This window comes from Opisthocomus hoazin, chromosome 1, assembly GCF_030867145.1.
Source record: "Opisthocomus hoazin isolate bOpiHoa1 chromosome 1, bOpiHoa1.hap1, whole genome shotgun sequence".
Lineage (NCBI taxonomy): Eukaryota > Metazoa > Chordata > Aves > Opisthocomiformes > Opisthocomidae > Opisthocomus > Opisthocomus hoazin.
This window is the reverse complement of record NC_134414.1, coordinates 7,217,826-7,243,842: the sequence shown is the minus strand read 5'-3', so window position 1 is coordinate 7,243,842 and position 26,017 is coordinate 7,217,826. Positions and strand designations below refer to the sequence as shown.

At 47.4% G+C, this 26,017-nt stretch overlaps 1 protein-coding gene across 17 annotated transcripts in view; it reads left to right on the top strand.

Moving 5' to 3' along the window:
* TENM4 (teneurin transmembrane protein 4) overlaps positions 1-15,720 on the top strand; it is a 648,250-nt gene extending 632,530 nt beyond the window's left edge. For all 17 annotated transcript variants that reach the window (XM_075416263.1, XM_075416294.1, XM_075416284.1 and 14 more), the window contains 2 exons: positions 1,406-1,548; positions 11,103-15,720. In XM_075416263.1, the coding sequence (XP_075272378.1) occupies positions 1,406-1,548; positions 11,103-11,861 (902 nt within the window). In that variant the 3' untranslated portion in view covers positions 11,862-15,720. The remainder of the gene's footprint in view (positions 1-1,405; positions 1,549-11,102) is intronic.
* Positions 15,721-26,017: the final 10,297 nt, after the last annotated feature.

The window sequence follows — 26,017 nt, the reverse complement described above, 5'->3', positions numbered from 1 at the left end:
CTTTTTGGACTTCTGCCCAATCTCAACATTTTGGCCTGTAAGAAAACAAGCAACAGATAGTGTGTTTGTTTGGCTCTTGGTTCTCCAGTCATCTGGAAGTGCCTTATTTGCCACTTGCATCCATAATTTCTCTTCCGATCAGCTCTTCAAAATATTTGTTTAGGCTCATGGGGAATAGAGGAAAAAAAAAAACATTCAAAGATGCATATTTGACTCTTTAAATTGATCCCTTTTTCAGACTGTTTCAGCAACATTTACTGAGTTTAGCAAAATTAAAATCAAGCCCCTTGCACGTCCAGCTTGAAGCAGAGCAATCACCAACACAATCCCAGTTACGTGCAAAACACTGAAGACCCCTGGGAGCTGGTATTAGTTAAACTTTACCTTCTCACCTTTCTTTTCCTTGCAATTGCAATTTGTGTGCCAAATGCTCACAGATCACTTGGGGACTGTAGCAGACCTGTCCTTCTCTACAGTTCGGTGAAGGCAAGCAAGGTGAGATCATCAAATGCTCTGAAGTCAAGGGGGGAAGTGATGCTGATCCCAAGCAGCTCTAGGAGTTAGCCAGCCTCATCATTATTTCCTCCAGCAGATTGACATTCAGCTGCTATTCCTGATAGCTGTACAATCAAAAATCAGGGAAGATTTTGTAGTCCACTGTCAAGTGAATGCAGGAATGATGTCCCAGATGGCTGTGTTTTTCATCATGTCCCCTTTAGGGCCAGTGGTCCTCCTTTTGCCTAGGACAATAGTTTATCATTTGTAGTCAGCAGTTTTCTCACCAGCCATGGTGATGAAACTACGGGATTTGTGAATAGTACCCAAGCAAAGTAGTCTTGTATCTGTATGCTTATTTCCACTATAATGTACCTTGCAGGTAGTGTGGAGGCTGATTTTAAGGGTCACCATAAAAGACGACATGTGACTTTTACAATGGTTTAATACTCAAACTACACCTTCTTATGAAAAATGCCAAGCAACTCAGAATGGGGGTGGAAATGCCATGGAAAAAGCAGAGGCCATGTCTACAGCCTCTTGCCAACGCTTCTCTTTCAGAGCTGGGAAAGTGCAGAATTGGACTGTGGTTGGAGATGGAAAGCCCAGCTTTGGCACACGGTTCTTCAAGGCCAGGCTGGACAGGGCTTTGAGCAACCTACCCTAGTGGAAGGTGTCCCTGCCCATGGCGGGGGGGGTGGAACGAGATGATCTATAAGGTCCCTTCCAACCCAAACCATTCTATGATGAGTCTATGATTAAGGTTTGTGCTCTTCATGTGAAGTAGGCGCTCGTCATTTTGGCCAGACTGCTAGACTGCCAGGCACCATAGAGTCCTCTTCTGTCATTCCTCTGAGCAGCCCTGCATGAGAGATCAGATAATCTGATTTCTGCTTCTCTTCCCTTCCAGATGTCAACAGCTGGCTCCTCACCTTCGGGTTTCAGCTACACAACGTCATCCCCGGCTACCCCAAGCCAGACATGGATGCAATGGAGCCGTCCTATGAGCTAATCCACACACAGATGAAAACCCAAGAATGGGACAATAGCAAGGTGATCCATGCAATTCCATACTGTATCTCACACCCTTATTAGCAAACTATCCAGTTGCAATGTTTATTAAAAACTTTCTATCAGCCTGTTCTCCCAGATACACTGGGAGATTAAGAGTGAGTCAGTCCCCGTTACAGCAATGAAATCTGTCTGAATGATTACATCTTAAGTACCTTCCTTCCATGGTGCTTTTTCCTGTGATGTTTTCTGGTGGTTATTTAACAAAATGGGTGTGTTACTGTTTCTTTCTCCTGCAAGAGGCCATGTTACAACATATTGCAGGCTAAGTTCATGGCCTTTGCATCAAGGATTATTGGAAGTGAAAAAAAACAAACCTTGATACAGAATCATTTTCTACAGATTTTTTTTTTTCTAGAAACTCATTCAGTCTAGTTTAAAATGTGTTAAACAACAAGTCCTAGTAGTACCCTAGGAAACTGCTCTGCATTGCAGTGGATCTCACCAGCAAGAAGTTTTAGCTGATAGTGAACTTTCATTCTACATGACTGGGTTTAATTCCAAGTTACCGTGTCCTGCTTTTAAAAACAGGCCTGCATCACAAGCCATTTTGGTAAATCCTGGCCCAAAATCCACTGATTAAATTGGTGAGAAAAAGCTTTTACAGCCCAATCATTTCCCCCCCTCTTCCTGTTGGGAATTCTTCAGCTGAAAGATGGAGGCAGCGCTGTTAAAGGTTAGCACGCTGGGTCAGGATCCGAGAGCCCTGGGTTACTCCCAGCCCTACTGCTTATCAGTTGTATGACCTTAAAAAAGCCATCTACATCTCAGGATGCTCTTTCATCTCCTAGACTGATTTATTCTGGGGTTACTTTCATCTGTTTAGTCTGAATCCTCTGGAGTCTAAATTCCTCCTTGCTATTGCTGTGTATTCAAATGTAGCTAGAGCAGTGAGGCACGAATTTGTTTGGGGAGATCAGGATATGCTCTTAATAGTTCTGCTAATAAAATGTTAATGGTAGGAAGTGGAATTGATCCCAGCTGCCCTCCTAGCCTCTTTATCTATGAGTTCACTGAAATCTCACTGTCCTACAGCAGATTCTTCAGGTCCTGTACACATATTAAACCAGGAGGTAAAAAACAGTGTCTCATCTCCCCAGCCACAAAAGGTATGAACAAGATACAGCAGATTAATAAAACAGACATGTGTCAGCCCAGCCTTCATACTCTGCCTCACAGCTATGGTGAAGACAAACTAATATGTACCAGCATCAACTTCAACAACAGATTTATATTAAGACATATCAATTTATAACAGAGGGGGACCAAAAGAGACATGGCTTTTGCTGCTGTAGCTGACTTGAGCAACCATGGCTGAGTTGAGCAACCTGGTCTAGTGGAAGGTGTCCCTGCCCACGGCAGGGGAGTTGGGAGATGGTCTATGAGGTCCCTTCCAACCCAGACCATTTTATGATTCTGTGAATAACGCTTGGCAACCATTGCGTCGCAGTAACTCAGTTGTGTTTTGGAGCCCAGAGACTCCTTTTCTGTTTCTCTTTTCCTTGGATTAAACAATAAAATCTTGATAGAGATGATTTCTGTAATGAGAAATGGCCTCAGGATTTTTCATCCTCTCTGTGTGACACAGTGTCCCCAGGCAAAGCTGTATAGGAGAAGGCAAAAAGGGAAGGCTCATTCGGAGACCGCACAAAAGATTGTCTCTAAATTGTTATATGCGGTGGACAATAACTCTCACAGAACCACAACAGAAATTATTATTATTAATGTTATTATTATTATACCATTATTTTATCATTAGTTCATTATTATTATTAGGCTTATTGAATAGCCAAATAACTTGAGTGACAGCTTGAGATGAAGACTGACACTTGCTCATACAGGCAGCTGAGCAGGAAACACCACCAAGGAGTTCTCCCTTCCATCCACCCATTTTAGGTGAATCTGCCTGAATGAACAATAAGAAGAAAAGAAAACCTCCATGTCCCCTTCAGGTTTTTAAAGCAAGAAGTTGCAGTGAGTACTGTGAGGGACCTGCTTGGTAAAAGAGGGCTTTATGCAGCCACCGTGCTTCCAGATGAGTCACTTTACACTCCAGTGTTGAAAGTGGAATTTACCCCTTGCAGGTTGTTTCATATTCTTCCCCTGCGTTATGACAGCAACAAAACACGAGCATTTTTATTTCAGCCTACAGCTGCAAGATCATGCTGTGATAGCGAGTGGCTCTCAAACGCTGTAGAGCGGGATTCCCTTCCTTTCTGTCACATCTAGCATATCGTAGGCATATATTTGCATAAAATAAATTCATTCACATATGATACCTAAACACATGATCCATTTTCTCCCAAGCCTATCCATGCATCCAACACTGACGTTTCACTTGTAGTTCTGTTTGCTCCCAACCCTTCCAGCCACACACACATGCGCCCAGATACAATCCAGCCCTCCTTCCTACTGGTTGTCTCTGTATTTATTGATGAAGCATGTGGAAGAAAATACAAACATTTGAAATTTTCACATAGCAAATGACAAAATTAAACAGAGTTAAATGGAATCACAGGAAATATTTTCTGATAGTAAGACAGCTCAAACTGTGAAAGGATAGATCTTTCGTCATTTCTGGTCTTCCAAAAGGTCCAGATCTTTTGTCATTTCAAAGTAGCCTGGACAAGGCACTGGACAATGCCCATCCTGTTTGAAATCCAGAGATATTCTCTGAGTGATGGACCACAGCTTTCTCATCTCCATGTATTCCGATCCCTGTTTTCTCTGGGTCACGTACCTCCCTGTGACAGAGCAAAGTAAATTTGAGTTACTCCACTGGCTTCACTGATCAAAGCCATGGCCCAGCAGATTGAGTCAGTTCTTTTATCAGAGAAGAATGAATAGCAGGAGCACAACAGCAAAGCAACTATCTCCACATAAATGGCTGGCTGCTTCATATCTCTTCGGAGTGCATAACCAGAGGGCCCTAGCATCTCCTTCCAAAACATTGTTGGTACTTGCCTTGCAGGGCTGGAAGATGGGAGAGATAATTCTGACTCTGAGCACCCACCAGCTCAGAAACAGCCAGCATGTCATAAACCTTGCACTAACTCCCTGCAGCTCTGGAGTGACATTTAAAATCCAATACTCTGTTGTGCAGAGCTTTCCCCCGCCCCTCCCTGCGACCGTGAGGCTGTCACTAAATTGTTTGTTGAACAAGTTCAGTGTTATTGGTCTCCAGGGGACTCTGGGTGACCTCTGGCATATTGTGGAGCTGCTGCACCTGAATCCAATTTCTCTTTTTTTTTTCCCTCCCCTTCCCTTTTGTCTTGTTGAACTGTCAGGTAATTGCTGGAGCCAGAACAACTCTATTTGCAGGGAAGGGTGTTTTGGAGTCTGCGCTTTTATCGTTAACTACATCATGCTATTAACTACCCTCCTCTCCATCCGATGAGCGCTGTGCCTCCAGGAATGGTCCTGTTTTCTGTGGTGCCCGTTGCAGGCTGTGCTGGAGGAGCAGCTTCTGACATCCCTTACGGAGCAGCATTTTGGAGGCAAGGGCTGCTCCTGGATGCTCAGCCAGAGAGTGAGCTGTAGGGCTGTGCTTTCTGGCAGAGCTTCTCCCAGGGACAATCTGTTTGAGGGACTGGCTCTGCCAGTGTTCCTTGTTCAGGGAGGGCATCCTCACACTGCCACTGCTTTGTCCTGGGCTTGGGCCATCATGCTGACTGCACGTCTGTCCATCAGCCCCTAGTTATGTTTTGCAAAAGTAGTGGCCAGTTATCACTGGGTCTGATGTGGGAAAGGGAGTTGAAGTCTCAGAGACATTAAGCTCTTGAAGTTTTACAAACACAGATGAGTGAGAGGAGGAAAATCCTCTTATTTCCCCACAGATGGAAATCTGCTTGATGAGCTCAACCTTGTTATCCTCCTGCAGCTGGGTGCACTGGCAGGTTGGAGGAGAAACCTCTTCTCTAAGCCCAAGAGTTAGCACTTGTCTTTGACTAACCAATCAGCATCTACAGCCCTGGCCTTGCTGGCCAATTGCTCACCTCCGTTGTCCCACTTGCGCTGGTGATTGGTGGGTTGCTGAGCATCACGCTGCCTCTCAGCCAACCAGCGCACAGTACAGCCATGCTGATGGGTAGGGCCCTGGTAGGCTGTTGTGGTTGATGGGCTCCTCCTGCCCTCCACCAGCCGGCAGCTGGTGGGGGACACCCAAACAGGGACTCGTCTTCTGGTGATGGCCAGGTGGAATGGAGGGAAGAAGCTGGTTTCTGAAGAATGGATTGTTAACAGAGAGGTGGGAGGTGAATAGCAAGGAGTTAATGATGAAGAATATTTCAGGGAGAGAAGTAGTAACTTGGGCCAAGCCTTTTGGAAGAAATGGCTTTCCGTGTTGTAATCCATATGGTGGTAAGAGAAACACCTATCTGTGTATAATGGCACAAGGATGTAGAGAAACTTGGAAACATGTTCACGTATTTCACATCTTGGATCCTTGATGGGAAATTAAAGCTTTCAGTCTCACACTGGAAGGCGGTATTTAAAAACAACAGATGATAGTCTCTGGCTATGGTATTTCAAATCCTCAAGAGGTACTGGCAAAATGCAAGAGGCGATTCAGAGATCTCTGTAATGTGCCGTTCTCTTGAGCTCTCTGCAGCAGCGAACAAATGATGAAGGTCGTTCTCTTCTCTCCAATGGGTTGTTACTAGATAAAGTGAAATGTCACCTAAGGATATCTGATTAAAAAAGACTGTGAGGAAAAACAAACCTAGCATATTTGTCACTCACATCTACCAACTAATATTGAAATAAAATAACTATGAATTCCCTTCTTTCTTCCATAAAACTGGTTTTATAGATAGCATGGTTTACAGTTGCTAAAAACAGCACCATTTTTCAGAGAATACCACATGCCACTGCAGCCTTGGATGGAAATTTTCTGTTTCTCTTCCTTGCCAGTTCATTAAAATGAGATCTAAGATGAAACAGAAATGGTAATTTCAAAGTCAGGGATACACTGCCTCTTTGAACTACATATAATCTGTTTGCCTCCACCCCCTTTATATTCAGAGCAGAGCATACAAGCTGGATATGCTCTGGTTTGCCTGAATTTGTTGGAGTTTGGTGGTTTTTTTTCTGTTGGATGTGTTTGCTTTTCTTTTAAAAAAGTGCTTTCTCAAACACACTCTTCTATCAAAGAAATGCACTCAAAGAGTTATTTCAAAGTCATCATGGACTCATTTTCAAGATGAGAGAGATGTGCTTGGTTATTATAATAGTTTAAGTGATGTTGATGTTCAGCATTACAGCTTTGCACGTCTGATCTCCTACTTCCCTGCATGACAAAACATGGGGAGAGCCCAGAAGGCCTGTAATCAGTGGAAAACCCTTTGGATGTGATTTTGTTCTTGATTAAGACACCTAAATTCAGGTTTATGTCTGTGAAGTTGGTATCCAAGCTTCCATTGTAGCCAGCAGAGATTTATAATGAGCTTAGCTGCTGGTGCTATTTGAGGTACCCTAGAGTTTCGTGGACTTCCTCATGTCTACAGCATGGATTACCTGCATCCTTCTGGAGCAACAACCAGTGGCCCAGCAGGGCTCCCAGTAGTGCAAAAAATTATGTTTGACACCACCCACTTAGGTGACCCATCAGTGGAGCCCAAATGACAGTTCAGATAACCAGCTGCTAGGGGCTAGGATTGAATTCAAGACTAAGACATGTAGATGTATGTGTGTCCACGTGTGCTAGATGTATGCACCCACTGTAGTCTTTGAACATCTGGTCCATACAAGCAGTGGAGATCACAAAGAGCTGACCACCTGCTACACATTAATTTTAGACCAGGCTCCATTGACTGTGCAAAATAGGGGCTCAGATCATTTTCTAAAAGAAAAACCTCTGTGGCAAAGTGGCCTCCAGGTACTACTCCAGTAGGGCAAGATCTCCCAGAGTTGCTTCTGTTTCTCACAGCCCTGTGTGAATGCTGCAGGCACACTTGGGAATCTCAGATCACACTAGACACGCATGCAATGGTGTATGGGCAACTGAAAGAGTCTGGAAGTGAACACTGACTGCAGTGTGCATGAGAAGTGCATGCACAGAAGCCTGGGACAGCCACGGATTGATGTGTTTCTTTGTCAATAAAGGCAGTTCCAGCCCCCAGCTTCACAAGCTCCCCGGCTACAATGTCTCTAAATGGGCACTTGACTGGAGGTCAAGAGACTCCCAGTCACATGTCTTCAATCAGTCATTTAATCTCTGGTTGGTCACATGTCTGCCACATCAGATCTCTGCATGGTCACAAGCAACATGAGAAACGCTTTCCCAGTATAGAGGAGGAGACATCCTGGATGGAGTCCGAGAGGACACCAACAAGACAGTTGGCGTCCTTCAGCAGAGAGCAACAGTGCCATTGCTGTTAGATCATGTGTAATCCCTTAAACCTCCAAGTCCTGCCAGCTGCGGGGTGGGTGCTGCTTATTTTGTTTCTAAATGGCATCCAGATGAATAGTGGGGCTGTGGGAATTGTGTGACTTCATATAATATCACGAAGGCTGTACGTATCTAGATCAAGGAAAGGTCCAGTAATATTGGGACATAAACTGTAAAAAAAAAACTTTAAAAATCAGGGTTTCCTTTTAGAATGGGCAATTACTGATCTGAAATTCAAAGCTATGGAGAATTTGACCACAATATGGAAAACTGAAAATTATGTCAGGTCAGAAGGTCCCAGGTACTGGGCTGTGGAGCTGAAGGAAGACAGATCATAGCCCAGCTGTTGACTATACCTGCTGCATCACAGCATGTGCCAGCCAGGCTACAATCCTTCCTGAATTCATGGCAAATCCAAGGACACCATCCACTCTTAAACTTGGTTGTACAGCTGTTGTCCTCACAAGGCTCCCTAGCCCCATTTTAGAGTATATCTCTGCAGCTGAGTAAAAGAAGTCCAAGACCGATCCCTGGCCCTGAGGCTAGGTAGAAGTGACCTGGAGAGTTAGGAAACATGTCTTGGAGAAAGGAGTTGGAGGAGTCCAAAACCAAACTGGGAGTTAAAATTTAAATTATCCAGTGTTAATGATGAGGTGCAATACATCTCACTCTCTTTAGCAGTACATGCTTTTACAATATTATAAAATTAAACTATTTGTAGAATATTTAGTTTATTTTAAGCAGTATAAACATATGGTTACAAATTGTGTGTCCCACTTGTCCAAGGCATGGTAGGTTGTCATATCACAGTGTCGACCTTGCAGCATCAGCAGGTTTTCAGAGCTCATTGCAAACTCACTTTTCATTTGGGATCGGAAGACGAGGGAGTGGTGTCCAGACCCACTGGTTTGTTGGGGCAACCTAATTTGGAGGCACTCACAGGGAAACTATACCTAATAATTTGCTGAGAATTGAAAAGGCACTAGAGTTCCTGCAGTTCATCAAGAATAAGGCGATGAAGACAAAATAGAAGGGGAATGAGAGAGATTTCTGATAGGAATAATTCTTCTACCCCCAGGGCTGTCTGACCTCCCAGAGCTCCCTTCCCTAAGGTGATAATCAGTAGGTGGTGCAATTAATTCCAGGGACCCCTTATCACTCAACTGCTGGTAAACATGGTGGTGTATATAGAGATGGTGATACATAAGTGACCACAGGACAAAGCAATAGAGTGCAGAAAACCTGATTTACATCCTTGAATGAAGGAGCTCATACCAAACGGTGATTCAACATGAATAATGAGAAATGCCTTTTCCTATCACTCATGAAAGTTACTGAGGCGAGTTGAAAGAGCAACACGGCATGCATGGGTAGTGGGGAAGGACCACCTAGAGTCCATCACCATATGAGATGCACCTGAGAAGAATACCTTCCCATTTAAACCACTCTGAAGAGGAAACAGCTAACCAAGGCTGTGCGGTATACACTTATTTAGAACAGCGTTTCGTGTAGCCTAAACACCTAATTGGTTCATGTCCATCATCAGTGACATCTACATTAATTACGTCCATTTTTTGCGTAATTAGAGCACTTGTACAGTTGGCAGGGGAGCTGAGCTCGGCTCCCTGTCAGTCTGTTAATGATGTTGCTCTCTAGGCTGTGCGAGATCCCCCACAGGCAGTGTGGGGAGAACCAGAAAGGGCTCCTCTTTCATCGGTGACTGGTTCCTGCTCCGACTACTGTGCTGTTAATCAAAAGGGGAGAAGGAGGAGCTACTCCAGCCTGCTTGGCACTTTGAATAAAAATCAGTCCAGGGTCTTGGGTATTTTAATGCTTTACAACCCAAAACATGCCCTTGAGCTTGGGTACCTCTGTTCTCTTATAGTTTTCTCCTTCATAGATCAAAACTGCTCATAACCTCTGAGTGAGTTGCAATGCTAAACCCTGTATTTTATTTCTTTAATGCTTCAAGACCCTTCCCTGGCAATAGCCACCGTGGAAATGAAGGTTTATTTCCCTTCCCTCACCACGTTACAAGTCTCAGTTGAGAAGTCCACGCTGAAATGCCTGTATCATCTGAACTGTCTCCTCACACCCAGGAAGGATGTGAGCCTTTAGCTTGTGGACAGTTTAAGGCAATATCCTTCATGGAAGTTAGATTTCCTCGATATAATTGGAGTGCAGCAAACTTTTCTTTGTAGCCTATTTTTAATCCTGGATGTCATTACATTGTTGAACCGAGCCGTTGGCAGTGCCGGGAGAGTTTTGTCGTAGCATCCTCTTGCTTTTGTGAAATTTGAGCAAATAATTGTTCGTGAACAGGGGTCTGTAAGAAGCCTACACTGCCATGAATTGATGAGAGCATTTCCAAAGACATTTTGCAGTAATGATGAGCTGCTGACTCGCTGTGTGCTTGCTCCATTATACGCTAACAGCAAAAGTGACTTTGTATTGTACCTGACTGCAAATGATCCAAGCTGTTGTCTCTCAGCAGTTTTGCTTCAATATAAGCCAGAACTCGAGTATCAGGTGTGGCTGGCCTTAGCGCAGGCAGCCTAGCACATTGCAGAGGGTTTGCAGGAAACAGGAGTGGGATTTATGGCCTTCCTTGAGTTTTGAATAACCTGCTTTGGCCAGGTTGAAATGGGATATAGAGGGGTTATGGCCACACTGAGGGTCATACCTGTAATGCAGGGCTTTTCAAGGTAGCACAAGGAGTTACAGAGTGAAGGTGAAATACTTTCACACTTCTTCACAGAAAATCTGAAAGCATTTTATAAAGCATCATGGCCACAAGTTGAATGATTTCTTACGTGCAGATGAAGAACACTGAAGCACAGAACAATTGCATGTCTAAACTAGACCCTCACACCACTGAGACAAAAAGTCCTTTTCTACCTCTGTATCCTTCAGTCTGTGAGGTTAAATAAAGTTCAGTTTATTGAAACAATGAGTATCAGGGGGAATAACCTGCCAACACATCTCTTCCATTAAGAAGAGTTAAAGGGTCATGAGGGAAAAAAACCCGTGGACCTCCTCATTAGACGTTTGCAGGGTGTTCTGCTGGTCTCCAGCATGCTCATAATGCCTCTGGGTCATCAGGCTTCTCCTTCTAACATGTCTTTCTCTTCTTTCTCTCCCTGCTCAGTCAATTCTGGGAGTCCAATGTGAAGTGCAGAAGCAGCTGAAGGCCTTTGTCACTCTTGAGCGCTTCGAACGGATCTACAGCTCCAGCATTGCCGGGTGCCGGCAGGTCAAGAAGAACAAGAATTTTGCCTCCGGAGGCTCTATCTTCGGCAAAGGTGTCAAGTTCGCCATGAAGGACGGGCGCGTGGCCACCGACATTATCAGTGTGGCCAACGAGGATGGGCGGAGGATCGCGGCCATCCTGAACAACGCCCATTACCTGGAGAACTTGCACTTCACCATTGACGGGGTGGACACGCACTATTTCATCAAGCAAGGGCCGTCGGAGGGCGACCTGTCCATCCTGGGCCTCAGCGGAGGGAGGAGGACCCTGGAGAACGGCGTGAATGTGACGGTCTCCCAGATCAACACAGTGCTAAGTGGAAGGACTAGACGTTACACGGACATCCAGCTCCAGTACGGTGCACTGTGTCTAAACACTCGCTACGGGACCACCTTGGACGAGGAGAAGGCCCGCATCCTGGAGCTGGCCCGACAGCGCGCTGTCACCCAAGCTTGGTCCCGGGAACAGCAGAGACTGCGGGATGGGGAGGAGGGTATTCGCTCGTGGACAGAAGGGGAGAAGCAACAAGTGCTAAACACAGGCCGAGTACAGGGCTACGACGGCTATTTTGTGATCTCAGTGGAGCAGTACCCCGAACTCTCAGACAGCGCCAACAACATCCACTTCATGAGACAGAGCGAAATGGGCAGAAGGTGACAGAGAGGGTCGATGCGGTGACTTCTTGCCAAAGACAGCTACTCTTTTGTGGCCACTTACCTGACTGTGTTGTACTCAATCCTTTTTCTAAACTGAACAAGGCGGGGGGGAGGAAAATAGAAAGAGAAGGAATAATACGGTTGCACTGTAACTCATGCAACATAGTTTGTTTTTTTTTTCTTCTCTTTAATTTGGCCTTCACGCGTTTTTTGCAATGAACAGAAGGTATATTTTGCCGTAGTGTGATCACAGTGATATTTACTGTCTCTTGTCCTCTTTTTTTTTCCCCCTCCCCTTTGTGAGGAATTTGAAGTGGGGAGTCGTCAACGTACGTCCTTAGATGTGAAATGCAAAATGGGTGTGCTAACTTGTGTCATCCTAACCCTTTCTGATTTGGGGCAGGGACAGATAGCCTTCCACCCGAAAGACGGGGAGCCCGCGGCATGCCGGAGAGCTCTTCTCGGGAAGAAAGGAGATGGAAGACGACGCTGATTCCGATACTCCGAAAGCAACCGTCCGAATCATGTGCCTCAAAAGAGACCTTACAAGTAGTTTTCACGTTTCACTTGGGACGTAAAGTGTTTTCTTGGGGGCTCCTGCTGAGCAGAAGTAGATTATAGAGGCAAAGGAGCTGATTATATTAACTTGCAAGATGATTCTCTTCCTTCCTGAACTGGAATAAAAAAAGAAAAAAAAACAGTCTTTTTTCATTATGAGAGTAGATACTTTGGGGGGTTTTTGTGTGTGCGCAGATCCTGGTTTTAGTTAAGAAACCTAGCAAAGCCAAGAAAGGGACTCTTGCTCTATTGAGAAAAGCTAAAATAAATCCTCTCTCATACGTAGAGCTGTTCTATAGGTGGATTTAATGCACCCATGTTGTACATTTGCTAATGGCATAACTTCATTAAATGTATAGTGTTTCAGTACACGAGGCTACATGTTTAACAGTCCACTGTGCTGTATCTGATAAAAGCAGTTAATTTTTAGGAAGCTGATTTGAATTTAAAAGTAGTTATAGTATCCCAGTGACATACCACTGAAAATTAGAGCAAGCCAAACCCTGCTTTTCCTGATTCTGGAGCTCGTATTTATCGGCTGGGAAATGCATTTTGGAGTAGCATGCTGGCAAGTCGTTTATGACTATGGCAGATAAATGTCTCCCGGGGACTTTGGCAGCAGGGATTTTAAAATGTTTAATAAGTAGCAACAGCTTGTGCGTGGTGGGACAAGAAGGGGAATATTGGAATCAACCCTCTCACTGTTTCTTACACAAGCTCGAATTAAACGGAGAGCCCAGTTGACTGTTAGCAGTGAAAAAGGGGGAGGCTGAATGGAAATGCCCACTACAGAGGGGACCAAGTGCTTTAATAAGAAACCGCTGACAAAGTTACTTGGCATGCTAATGTAATTTGTATTCACATAACCTCTGCGCTCTGGTATTTGCAAGAGTCCTTGAAATTCAAGGGAACAAGGAGATGAGCTGAGCATCCTCTTCCCTGCCTGGAACAGCCCTGTGGTAGCAAGGGCCATTCCTGCAGGCAGAGGCGTTGCCCCTCCGCTCTCGCTGGAGCTCCGGCTGGAGATGGCCAACCCAGGTCCCAAGTAGACGTCTCTGTCACACTGACACCTGCACGTATCCTGACTCAAAGAGCTCTCACCGTGTCTTTCTGGAACATCTCAGTCCTGATATTTTTTTATTCCATACGCTTTGGTTGTTGTTTCCCGGTTCTGCAGAGAGATAACCCGAGACATGCAAATCCATGCCAAGGCTGTTTCCTTACTCGGAGCCCTACAACGCACCCGTGTCCCAGAGCCAACTCTTCTGCACTCGCGCCACCACCACTGACATCCTCCAACACAGCCGGATACTTCTCTGCAGGCTCCAACTCCCGACATAAAGCATGGGCTTGTGTTGGGCGCGCACTCCTCGAGCAGCAAAACGTTGGCAACCCCAGTGCTATCACGGTTTTCCCGTAGATGCCAACTGCCAGCTCCGTCTGCCTTGCCTGTCTGTTCCTGGGTGCGTGCCAGGCAGAAGGTGAAGGGATGGAAATTCCCCCAACAGACTGTTCCTCCTCCAGTTCCCAGTCCCTAATACCTTTGGCTGCGTGGCCAGAGTTTTGGCGGCTGCAGAGCCCCAGGGCTGGCCCACGTTGGGGCCACATGCTGGTATGGTCCTGATTTTCTGGTGGTCCCTCCTGCTTGCACCAAGGGTGACATTGCTGGTGCTGTAACCCAGTGCTGTACTTTGAGCCATCCCTTGCAGCACGCAACCTTTATTACTTTGGAAGGGGTGAATCACAGGCAACTGGGCTAGAAAGGGTGTCCAGCTCCGGCAGAGCCAGCTGGGAGGAGGCAAGTTGGCCGGGCCAACTCTAGGCTTTGGCGAAGGAGCAATTGCTTTGGGCAGCTGCCTGCCAGGGATGGTTAAAAGGCCGTGGCATTACTGCCTGCGTTGCTGGTATCAAAATCCTGGCAAGCCTCGGTTGCCCTGAGGATGGGGATTAGGGGCAGCATTAACCAAACCAGCAGTTGCCACCTACTCAAAGGAGGCAACACCCTCTTCACAGGGCTGCCCAGCTCCCTGCTTCCCCCTCCCTGATTCACACCGGGGACGACAAATCCCTCCCAGAATCTCAACCTCGTGATGGTTTTAGTGTCTAAAACAGCACGCACGGAGAAAAAAAGAGCTCTGGGATGCTGGGTCAAAAGGCATAAACCCCCGGCAAAGAGCTGCAGTGAAAAGAGAGCTCAATGTTCGTCCCATTCACACTGCTCCCATCCGAGTGGCTCCGAAGAGAAGTGGTGCTTCTGTATCCATCCACGTCCATGTTTTACAATGCAAAGAGGAGTAATGCAAGAGTAAATGGGCCACCTTTCCACACAGCCGAGGAAAGGGATTCGAGTGTGACATATTCCTACAGGAACCCTGCCAGCCTGAGACGGCACCTTGACAGCCTTACACAGACTCTTCAGGTTATTGCACGAGCTAATGACTTTGAGGAGTTCACCCATTTTTCAAGAGTCTTACAGTCCTGCCGCACACGTGCAGCGTGCCTAGACCTGGGAGCCATCCTGCTCTGTGCCATGGTGAAGGCAGCTCAGGTTGCATTTCTCAGCATCCTCAAGCAGCGATGGGATGGGACTGCACCCGTCTGCCCACTGGGTCCGTGAGGGTCTTCTCCTGGACCTGCACCCAGCGTGGGAACTATGGATGTCAAAAAAGGGAAAAAAAAAAATGTAAAAGTATATATATGTATGTGTTGCTCTTGTCTTTATCAAAGCCTTTCACCAGAAAAATTAAAAGGGATGGCTGTCTAGTGTTGGGGACAAATCTGTCCAAAGACAGCTACTATGGTACTGAATCCTCAGCCTCTGTGAAAGCTTTGCCCTTTCCACTTTACCTAGATGGAAAACCTAGAAACATTTTGAATCTCAAAGCCCTAAATTTCCCCCTTTGTTAGTGAAAAATGTTTTTTTCTACAAGATCGCAAGTGCGTTCCCATGGAAGCTGCAGGAATGGCCTGTGATCCCACAGAGCCATGCCCTCCTTGAGGGACCGCAGTCTGCTGTCCGCAGGGATTTCCATTCCACTGATGGCCACAAATCCCCATCCCAGCCATTGCCCTGCCCCATTTGCCTCCTCATGGGGCAGTGCTGTGGCTGCCCAACCGTTCTTGCTTTGCTTGGGTGAGCCGTGGATGTTATCTACCTTGACTTCAGCAAGGCTTTCGACACAGTCTCCCATGATATCCTCCTGGGGAAGCTGAGGAAGTGTGGGCTGGATGAGTGGTCGGTGAAGTGGATAGAGAACTGGCTGAATGGCAGAACTCAGAGGGTTGTCATCAGTGGCGCTGAGTCTAGTTGGAGGCTGGTGACAAGTGGTGTCCCTCAGGGGTCAGTACTGGGCCCAGTCTTGTTTAACTTCTTCATCAACGACTTGGATGAAGAGTTAGAATGTACCCTCAGCAAGTTTGCTGACGACACCAAACTGAGAGGTGTGGTAGATACACCAGAAGGCTGTGCTGCCATTCAGCATGACCTGGATAGGCTGGAAAGCTGGGCAGAGAGGAACCTGATGAGGTTCAACAAGGGCAAGTGCAGGGTCCTGCACCTGGGGAGGAACAACCTCATGCACCAGTACAGGCTTGGGGCTGACCTGCTGGAGAGCAGCTCTGCGGAGAGGGACCTGGGTGTCCTGGTGGACGACAGGTTAACCATGAGCCAGCAGTGTGCCCTGGCTGCCAAGAAAGCCAATGGCATCCTGGGGTGCATCAAGAAGAGTGTGGCTAGCAGGAGGAGGGAGGTTCTCCTTCCCCTCTACACTGCCCTGGTGAGGCCTCATCTGGAGTACTGTGTCCAGTTCTGGGCTCCCCAGTTCAAGAAGGATGAAGAGCTACTGGAGAGAGTCCAGCGGAGGGCTACAAGGATGGTGAGGGGACTGGAGCATCTCCACTACGAGGAGAGGTTGAGGGAACTGAGCTTGTTCAGCCTGAAGAAGAGAAGGCTGAGAGGGGACCTAATAAATGCCTACAAATATCTGAAGGGTGGGTGTCAGGAGGATGGGGCCAAGCTCTTTTCAGTGGTGCCCAGTGACAGGACAAGGGGCAATGGGCACAAACTGAGGCACAGGAAGTTCCGTCTGAACATGAGGAGGAACTTCTTCCCTCTGAGGGTGACGGAGCACTGGAACAGGCTGCCCAGGGAGGTTGTGGAGTCTCCTTCTCTGGAGATATTCAAGACCCGCCTGGACGTGGTCCTGTGCAGCCTACTGTAGGTGACCCTGCTTCGGCAGGGGGGTTGGACTAGATGACCCACAGAGGTCCCTTCCAACCCCTACTATTCTGTGATTCTGTGATTCTGTGACTTTGAGAAGCCACCGTTTTCTTGACTCCCAAAAACGCGACTCACTCCTCCACCAAAAAGGGATTCCCTTCAAGATGCAAAGATGTAGCTCAAGTTACTTTGAACTCCTGGGCTCGTCTCCAGTCTGAAGGGTGGTGTGAAGGATCACAGCCAGAGCTCACAGCTCGGAGGAGGAAGGCCAGCAGTCTGGAGCGGGGGCTGCAGCTCCTGGTGTGAGTGGTGGGTAAGGACCAACAGCTCAGGCCCTCAGTAGCTGGTGCTGATACCGAAACATGCTCCATTTGAAGGAACAACAGCGATGGGACCAACTTGCCGTAGCATCCAGACATAAGACAGTGCCAGAAGGGCTCTGCAGCTGAGAAATACCCTACATGCTCAGCCCAAGCGAAGAGGAGCAAGACCAGTTTGGCATCGTGAGAAATGCCACAATATTTGTTTCCTCCAAGCTCTTTTTTTTTTTTATTGTTTTTTTTTTCCCTTTCTGCTGAAGACTGAAGCTTGGAAAAATCATTCAGCAGCGGTGACCGGAGGGAATCGCGCAGCTCATCATATCTTTGTCATCACAGCTATTGATCAGAGCCACGAAGAAAATGGGCCAACAACTCTAAACGATGCCAGGCGAGAGCCGATGAGAGGAAGGTCATTAAGAGCCCTGATGCTTCATTCGAGTTTAAAAGACACAGATGATTGGGAGCGGTCCCTGAGACACCAGTTGGCCGTAACTTAGAAACAGTGAGGGATTTCTGTGATATTTCTGTAGATGCTTTATTGAGCGTAGGGATCGGCGTGAGATTCTGCTCAGTCTATTACACAGACAGCGTAACCAGAATAAATCAAAATTGTTTAAAAAAAAACAACAATCTAATAAAGTACGTTTTCAGCTGTGACTTGTAAGTGTCACTGTGATAGATGGCAGTGCAATCTATTATGCAAAGACAAGGCTCTTAACATGAAATTTTAGAATTCAATTTTACGATTTACAGAGAGGGCCCCCCTCGTATTTACGGCACAGCGGTCTGTTTTGATTCAATCTCTGCATAATAGAAACCAGGGCCGGGGATCTCAGTGAGTCCTACGGCCGCTTTCTAAACGGAGAGGAGAAATAAAGCGCCTATCACATTAATAATGGAGCTAAAAAGATTGCTTTGCTCGTTAAACCTTGTTTGCTTTATCTCCTCGCTCTGGCAGCACCGCCAAACCTGGGAAATATGGATGCCGTGCCTCCATGCCGGGGCTGGGGTTTGGTGGGATTAAATCTGGCTCCCGTTTGGCCTTTGGCCGGCAGCATCCTCCGTCCTGAGGCGAGCATGGCCTGGGGCATTTTTGCTCCTGTTGTTACAGTCCTCCACAGGACAGCAAGTTTTTTAGCATCTCTTTTTATTATAATCACTCTTTTTATTATGATCGCTAAATAGTTAGATATTTGAATCCCCCCATTACACTGAAGAATTTTCATGAGTTTTGTAAAAAAAAAAAAAAAAAAAAGCAGCTTTTATGTGCGGTTTGTTTTCATCTCTAGGGTACATTTAAATAGCATTACTTGTGCCTACAGAGCAAACTTTAAACAGACACCGTGGGGACATGCGGGGCCCTGTCCAGGACCCCCGTCTTGCTCCTGGATGAAGGGCCACTGCATGTCCTGGGGGCGGTTCCCCATGGTTCTTTTACACCCTCTGCTACCCGAACCAAAACCAACCCGGCCTGCCCAGGGGAAAACTTTTGTGTTTCTCACCTGTTTTCCTTTAATTACCATAAAGCTTTATGTTCCTGACAAAGTATTACATGGCTCAACTGTGAACTCCCATCCCAGAGGTCAATGCTTTCTGGGCAGGGAAGCATAGAAAACTACAAGTGAAAAATAACTGAAAATATATATGCATACATATATAATTTTTTTTTTCCTCAGAGCTGGAAGCTGTTCAAGTAAACAATAGAACTTTCCAAAAAGAAAATTAGAAAATTTTGGACAGTTTGCGGATGTTGTTGAAATCACCAATCAAAGAACCACACTTTTCTATTAACAAGACAATGTTTATTTTGTGTGAGGGCTTCTAATGCAGCTCCAGCCAAGAAAAGGACTTCGTATCAAAGCTGCATCTGTAAGCCCAGCACTGGAGACTCTTGTCATTACCCTGTGTAATAATTTTCCTGAAGTCTGGAACTAATTTTTTGAGAAATTTTTTTTCTCGACACATTGTGTTTCTAATACTGTATTCTTGACTGTGTAAATACAACTAGGCTGTAAATAAGTGCAGATGTAGATACCTTCTAGGAAAAAGATGGACAGAAGTGACCATGTGTAGCCTTCGGTGACAAATAAAAGAATATTTTGTGTTTAAATAGTGCTTTTTTAAAAAAATAATCTTGAATTTTTTCACCTCAGCTACTTGGTCCTTACACGGGAGATGGACCTGGTACAGGAGTTGACCAAAATGTCCCCCCACTCCTCAAATGTGCACCCTCAGGAGCATCCCCCACCTGTACATGGGGTGCAGGATCGCAGGTACGCCCGTGGCTTTGCTGGTCCAGGAGGTAATGCCGGGGATTCGGAGCATCCCTGAGGCACTGGGGAAGCCCCCATCCTAGCAGGAAGGTAAGCAAACTGGGGAAACTACACTCTGCACAAGAAACACCAAGTTATCAACCCCCCTGAAAAAGTAAAAAATCAAAAAAATCATTAGATTCTGTGATATGTCCAGTGGAGAAGTGTGCATCTGACTCTCCTTTATCGAGAGGGAGAAAAAAAGCCATGGCAGCCCTTGCCACAGTGACCTAGGGAAACCCTTGTGTGATCCTTGATACCGCCTGGTCCAGCTGATGGCTTGTTCTGGTGCTTCAGGAGAAGATCAAGAATAACTTCAGAAAAACGTGGCTAAATGTGTGTTGAGGAAAATATTCTTGCGTGGTCCTTGGGGATGACCTAACTGGAAGGTGAAGCATAGGACGCGGTGGCAGTCACTGGAGGAGGAGCAGGGATTCCCTCCATGGCCATCTGGATTTACTGCCTGGGCACAGCTCTGCTCTCCAAAACCAGGTGAAATTGGGTCTTCTAGGAATAAAAGGAGAGCCAAGGGTCACTGGATCTAATTCACAGAATCACAGAATGGTAGAGGTTGGAAGGGACCTCAGTAGGTCATCTAGTCTAACCCCCTGCCAAAGCAGGGTCACCTACAGCAGGTTGCACAGGATCTTGTCCAGGCGGGTCTTGAATATCTCCAGAGAGATTCCCCGCCTCTGAGGGTGGGTGCCTGTGGCAGGGCAAATTAATGGCATCTCTCTTTCTCCTTTGGCACTGAACAGAGCCAGAGGGACCAGAGCCGACCTCTCTCTGCGCCTGTCTTGAGTTAGGTGAGCAGAATCCAGCTGCTATTAGCACTTACGAGGTTTGCCTAAGGCTTCTACCCCTTTCTGGCCATTCCTTCTGGGATGTGAATTTCTCCACCAGCAACATGTGTTTTCTTTCAGGACCAAGTTTCTCATCCTTCAGCTTCCAGCCACCGGACCTGGTGTGGCTTCTCCAGCCATCCCGCAAAGCAAACGTTCCCCTGACACCAACCAATTCCCCTCTCTGCTGCCCCTTTGCTACCCCTAGAAGGATAAACTTCAGCCTCACAGCACAGAGACTTGCTTTCCAGCTGCTGGAGATTTTTAATTTTTCCATCCTCTGGCATGTTTGGCCACCTTTCTTTCAGCGTGAGGGTGCCACTGACCTCGTGCAGAAAGGCAGGGGCTTGCTCCCGCGCACATGGCGGGTTTTTATCTCCAAGGAAGGTGTTGGTCCCTTCTGTCTCGCCCTAGAAAGTGCCAGTTGAGACAATCACATGGAGACCTTGACGTCCTCCCCTGAGCCCCTGGTTTCCTGTGGGTCTGATTTGCAGCCTTTGCTCCAAGGCAGACACATTAGTTTGCATCGGGCTGTTATTCATGTGCTTTTTCTCGATCTGTGCTTAGCCAGGGGATTCAGATCACCCTGCGACGGTGACCTGCCCTCGCCGGTACCCGTCGTCCATCACTCATCATGCCACCTGCAGTTTATCATCGGAAGAGACCCTGCTTTAAATCATTGATAACTGTTTTGAAATGCATTGGACCAAGGACTAATCCCCGAGGGCAGCCAAGGAAACAGCTACATTTTAAGTTGTCGGTGAACCAGGTTTGGCTCTGCCTCATGTGGTCGTGCCAGATAAGCCCAATGTTTTAATCAAAATATTACGGGTAGTAAATCAAGTGCTTTTGCGGGAGCCACCCTGCCATGCCAGTTCAATAGGCCAGAGCAGACTTATCACATCATGTTTTTAATAGAGGCCATAGCAAGAGGCCTCTGGCTTATCTTTCAGGGGACTGCAAGACTCTCTTTGCTTTTAAGATGGGAGCACAGAAAAACTTGTCCTCTTCTGCATTCCTCGTAGAAAGCGACTAAAGCCTTAACCACAGACCACATCTCATATGTGATGATTGCTGATGACACCAAACTGGGAGGTGTGGTAGATACACCAGAAGGCTGTGCTGCCATTCAGCGTGACCTGGACAGGCTGGAAAGCTGGGCAGAGAGGAACCTGATGAGGTTCAACAAGGGCAAGTGCAGGGTCCTGCACCTGGGGAGGAGCAACCCCACACACCAGTACAGGCTGGGGCTGACCTGCTGGAGAGCAGCTCTGCGGAGAGGGACCTGGGAGTGCTGATGGACGACAGGTTAACCATGAGGCAGCAGTGTGCCCTGGCTGCCAAGAAGGCTAATGGCATCCTGGGGTGCATTAAGAAGAGTGTGGCCAGCAGGTCGAGGGAGGTTCTCCTCCCCCTCTCTTCTGCCCCAGTGAGGCCCCATCTGCAGTACTGCGTCCAGTTCTGGGCTCCCCACTTCAAGAAAGATGAGGAGCTACTGGAGAGAGTCCAGCGGAGGGCTACAAGGATGGTGAGGGGACTGGAGCATCTCTCCTACGATGAAAGGCTGAGGGAGCTGGGTTTGTTTAGCCTGAAGAAGAGAAGGCTGAGAGGGGACCTAATATATGCTTATAAATATCTGAAGGGTGGGTGTCAGGAGGACGGGGCCAGATTCTTTTCAGTGGTGCCCAGCGACATGACAAGGGGCAATGGGCACAAACTGAAGAAGAGGCAGTTCCGTCTGAGCAGGAGGAAGAACTTCTTCACTCTCAGGGTGATGGAGCACTGGAACAGGCTGCCCAGGGAGGTTGTGGAGTCTCCTTCTCTGGAGATATTCAAGACCCACCTGGACGCAGTCCTGTGCAGCCTGTTCTGGGTGACCCTGCTTCGGCAGGGGGGTTGGACTAGATGACCCACAGAGGTCCCTTCCAATCCCTACCATTCTGTGATTCTGTGATATGTATCTGAAAAGTGCTGAAAACGACAAATCGTGATTATATTTGGATGGGAGAAATGGAAACGAGGAGAACACAAGTGATGTGCCTTCAGGTGGAGCATTGTGCAGGTGCAAGCGGTCTGGTTTGGCACTGGTGAGACTGGTGGCCCTTCCCAGGGCCAAAACCAGGGCCACTCCCTTCTGTAGCACATCACACAGCCCTGGTGAAGTGTTGGTCCTCCAGGACTTTTTAGCTTGGTTGACGTGTGTCTTGAGATGCTGTATGCACCCACGCAGCAGTGCGATGCGATAGCTGAGGCAGGTCAGTACCCAGCTGCAGCACCCTCCCATCCCTCCACCGCACAGTGTGGATGGGGCAATGCCAAACCTGCAGCCTGGGGAAAGTCCAGCTGTCCTCCAGAAGGATGGAGGTTCGAAACACAGAAGAGTTGAGCTGCTGCAGAGAGCAGGGACGGGGACTCTTTTGCAAATAGTGACCTGCTTTAAACAAATTATCTGGTCATTATTGTGTCCCTTTGAAGCAACTGTGCTCAGTCTTTATCAAAACATGACAGTTCTGGGTTGGACCAGTCATTCTTAGTTGGCAATTATTTGTAAAGAAATTTCCAGGGTGAGAGAAGCTCCGCTGAATGCAGGCTGCTGAAACGGCAGCAGTCCAGGCAAGTGAATTGCATGAATTATTGTGATTTGGGATGTTTTAATAGCATTTCTTGGGTTCTGCCTGGGAAACTGCTCCAGCCACCAACCCGCTATATAAACCATAAGCCCTAGCACCTCCTTCTCCTCCAGAATACTCTTTGTAAAAACACAAGCCTTCCGAAGCCCTGCCAGCACATCCTTCTCAGGACTTACTCAGTGAAGGATAAGGAGGAATATAGGAACAGCCCAAGCACTGCGTCCTTGCAGTTAACAACCCAGCATGTTTGGGCTTAAAACCATCTCATCTCGCCCTCCCTGAATTAGAAAAAACAGAACCACAGCCGAAACACAGCTCTGAGTTTGGACTTTCACCTGCCACATTGCTCAGGCAGCTCAGGCAGCTCCAAGTCCACATCTTGAGTCACAGAGTGGAGTTTTTCAAAACCTCAAGTTCAGAAAATGTTTTCTTACCCCGGGGTTTTTTGGGTAGGGGAAGTCGGTGGCCAGATCATTAGAGCGAGCTCGTTCAGCAAAGCCAGTCATGCAAGTGAGATGCTGCAAGCCATCGGGACCATGCAACAGCTTTGATTTTCGCCTCCAAGAGCAGAAGATGAGAGAGCTCCATTAGCTCATCCTTATGCTATTATTTTCCATCTGGGAGATACTCGTGTCCTCCAGGACTTTTACATCAGCAGACCTCATCATCCACCATCAATCTGAGCTCCAAAACCCTCAAGGCTCAGACTTGAAGCTGTAGTGTGACAAGCCTGGCAGAAAAGCATCCTTAAAAAGCAGGACTGCTCATCAGCGGTAGGGAGATAATCAAGGCGGTGCGTTAATAAGCTACGGCAGGTCACAGGCTGGTGGAAGATTGTGTGAATACACCCCGCGATACGGCCAGAAAGGCCTTTATGAAATTTCTTCTACATATCTTCCTCAATGTAATCTCTGGTCCCAGATTTTAATTAAAACATGGATTAAAACTGATATGCAAATGAAGCATATAAAGAAATAAGGACTTTGCGGTCATTTGCAAGAGCTGCACTTCATACCTGTGATATATTTCCCATTAGAAATATCCTTTGAGCTACAGAAAATATTACCTCCGTATTACAAGTGGGACAAGTAAGGCACTGAGGATAAATGTTTGGCCTGAGATCACACGGTTGGGGGACAAATAATGAAAAAGCTGTGACTCAGAGGCCCTGTGCCACTCACTCACTGGCATGACTTCTTCTGGGCTGAGTTTTCTTCCCCTTGTATCTCGTTACTTTGCTATCTGAGTCATGGCATTTTTAGTTAGAGCTGCTCCCACACCTCTGTAATGAAGTAGTATTTAAAAGAGGATGATTTCAGACTGCAAAGATCAAAGAGCGTTGGGGAAACGGCACAGCCACCCAGTGTTGGGCCAGGTCTCTCATCACTGGACGTGAGCAGGGTTCTCTTCACACCAGGATGGGACTGAAACATGGAGTTTGCTGCATTTCACCCTCTAGTCCTTGGGGAAGATCTGGTTTGGTTTGGTTTCCTGTTTGTAATCTTTGCTGTAGGATGGAGTTTGTTTATAAATGGGAGAAAAAGGTTCACCAACAGCAAGAATCTGCAGTTTCTGATTTTCAGACAACTTCAGAAGGTGCTCGAACGACTTCCTTACTAGACGTCCAAACCCAGCACAAGGCAGTCCACACTGGGACTCTCACATCCAGTCCACTCCTTATGGCAGGAGGCACTGGAGCAATGAGGTCAGTAAGGGTCAGTCAGGAATTACCTATTTCTATACCTAAAAAGCATCTGTATTTATAGTGCCCAGGATAAGCATTTGTGGGGCAGGAAGAAAGTGCGTCAAGCCTTGACAACGATCAAGGAGCAGGTCCCAAGGGTGGCCCAAGGGTCCACCTACTCTGAGGAGCTCACTGACTTGCTGCTGAGACCTTCAGGCCCAGTGGGTGGGTGGCACCAAGATGGAGAAGGTAAATACCTTCATAAATACAACCCCTGTGTAAATACAACCCCTAGAATTTGATGCTAGCTGGTGGATCTCAGTGATACCTGGGTTTTGGTCTAGGGGCCTAAAACAGCATGTGTAAGAAGTTAGACCCTTTGAGAGTGTCTTTTCTGTCATTCTGGACGTGTTCTGCACTAAGGTCCTCTTCATTTCATAGCGTATGTCCTTGCTTGTGCCAGCTCTGCTTCGGGGAGAACAGTTGGACACCGCACAGCAGCATCGGTCTGCCCCTCCTCCACACCCTCGAGCTGCCCTCCCAGTACTCACATACCACTGAAAGTCACACCAGGAAACGCCACCTCCAGCATTTGGTGAGACAGCAGCAGGGAAGGTCACCTGCATGACCATGGCTTTGGGAAGCTCAGGGCTTCACGCCTACACGGCACGGAGGCACACCAAGCTGCATGAGCTCAGTGGGTTACTCACTGCCCACAACTGAAAAGGAGTTGTATATTCATCCACCACTACTCAGTGGTGGTGAATGGAGTTAAATCCAGCTGGCAGCCGGTCACGAGTGGTGTCCTCCAGGGCTCAATTTTGGGTCCGGTCTTGTTTAACATCTTTATCAAGGACCTGGATGAGGGGATTGAGTGCACCCTCGGTAAGTTTGCAGATGAAATCAAGCTGGGTGAGAGTGTCAATCTGCTCAAGGGTAGGAAGGCTCTGCAGAGGGATCTGGACAGGCTGGGTCGATGGGCCGAGGCCAAGTGTATGAAGTTCAACAAGGCCAAATGCCGGGTCCTGCACTTGGGTCACAACAACCCCATGCAATGCTACAGTCTTGGGGAGGAGTGGCTGGAAAGCTGCCCGGTGGAAAAGGACCTGGGGGTGCTGGTCGACAGCCGGCTGAACATGAGCCAACAGTGTGCCCAGGTGGCCAAGAAGGCCAATGGCATCCTGGCTTGGATCAGGAATAATGTGGCCATCAGGGGTAGGGAGGTGATCGTGCCCCTGTACTCAGCACTGGTGAGGCTGCACCTCGAGTACTGTGTTCCATTTTGGGCCCCTCACTCCAAGAAGGACATTGAGGGGCTGGAGCATGTCCAGAGAAGGGCAACGAGGCTGGTGAGGGGTCTGGAGAACAAATCTTATGGGGAGCGGCTGAAGGAACTAGGGCTGTTCCGTCTGGAGAAGAGGAGGCTGGGGGGGGACCTGATTGCTCTCTACAGCTACCTGAAAGGACGTTGTCGTGAGGTGGCTGTTCGTCTCTTCTCCCAGGTAACTAGGGATAGGACAAGAGGCAATGGCCTCAAGTTCCATCAGGGGAGGTTCAGGTTAGATATCAGGATACATTTCTTTACTGAAAGA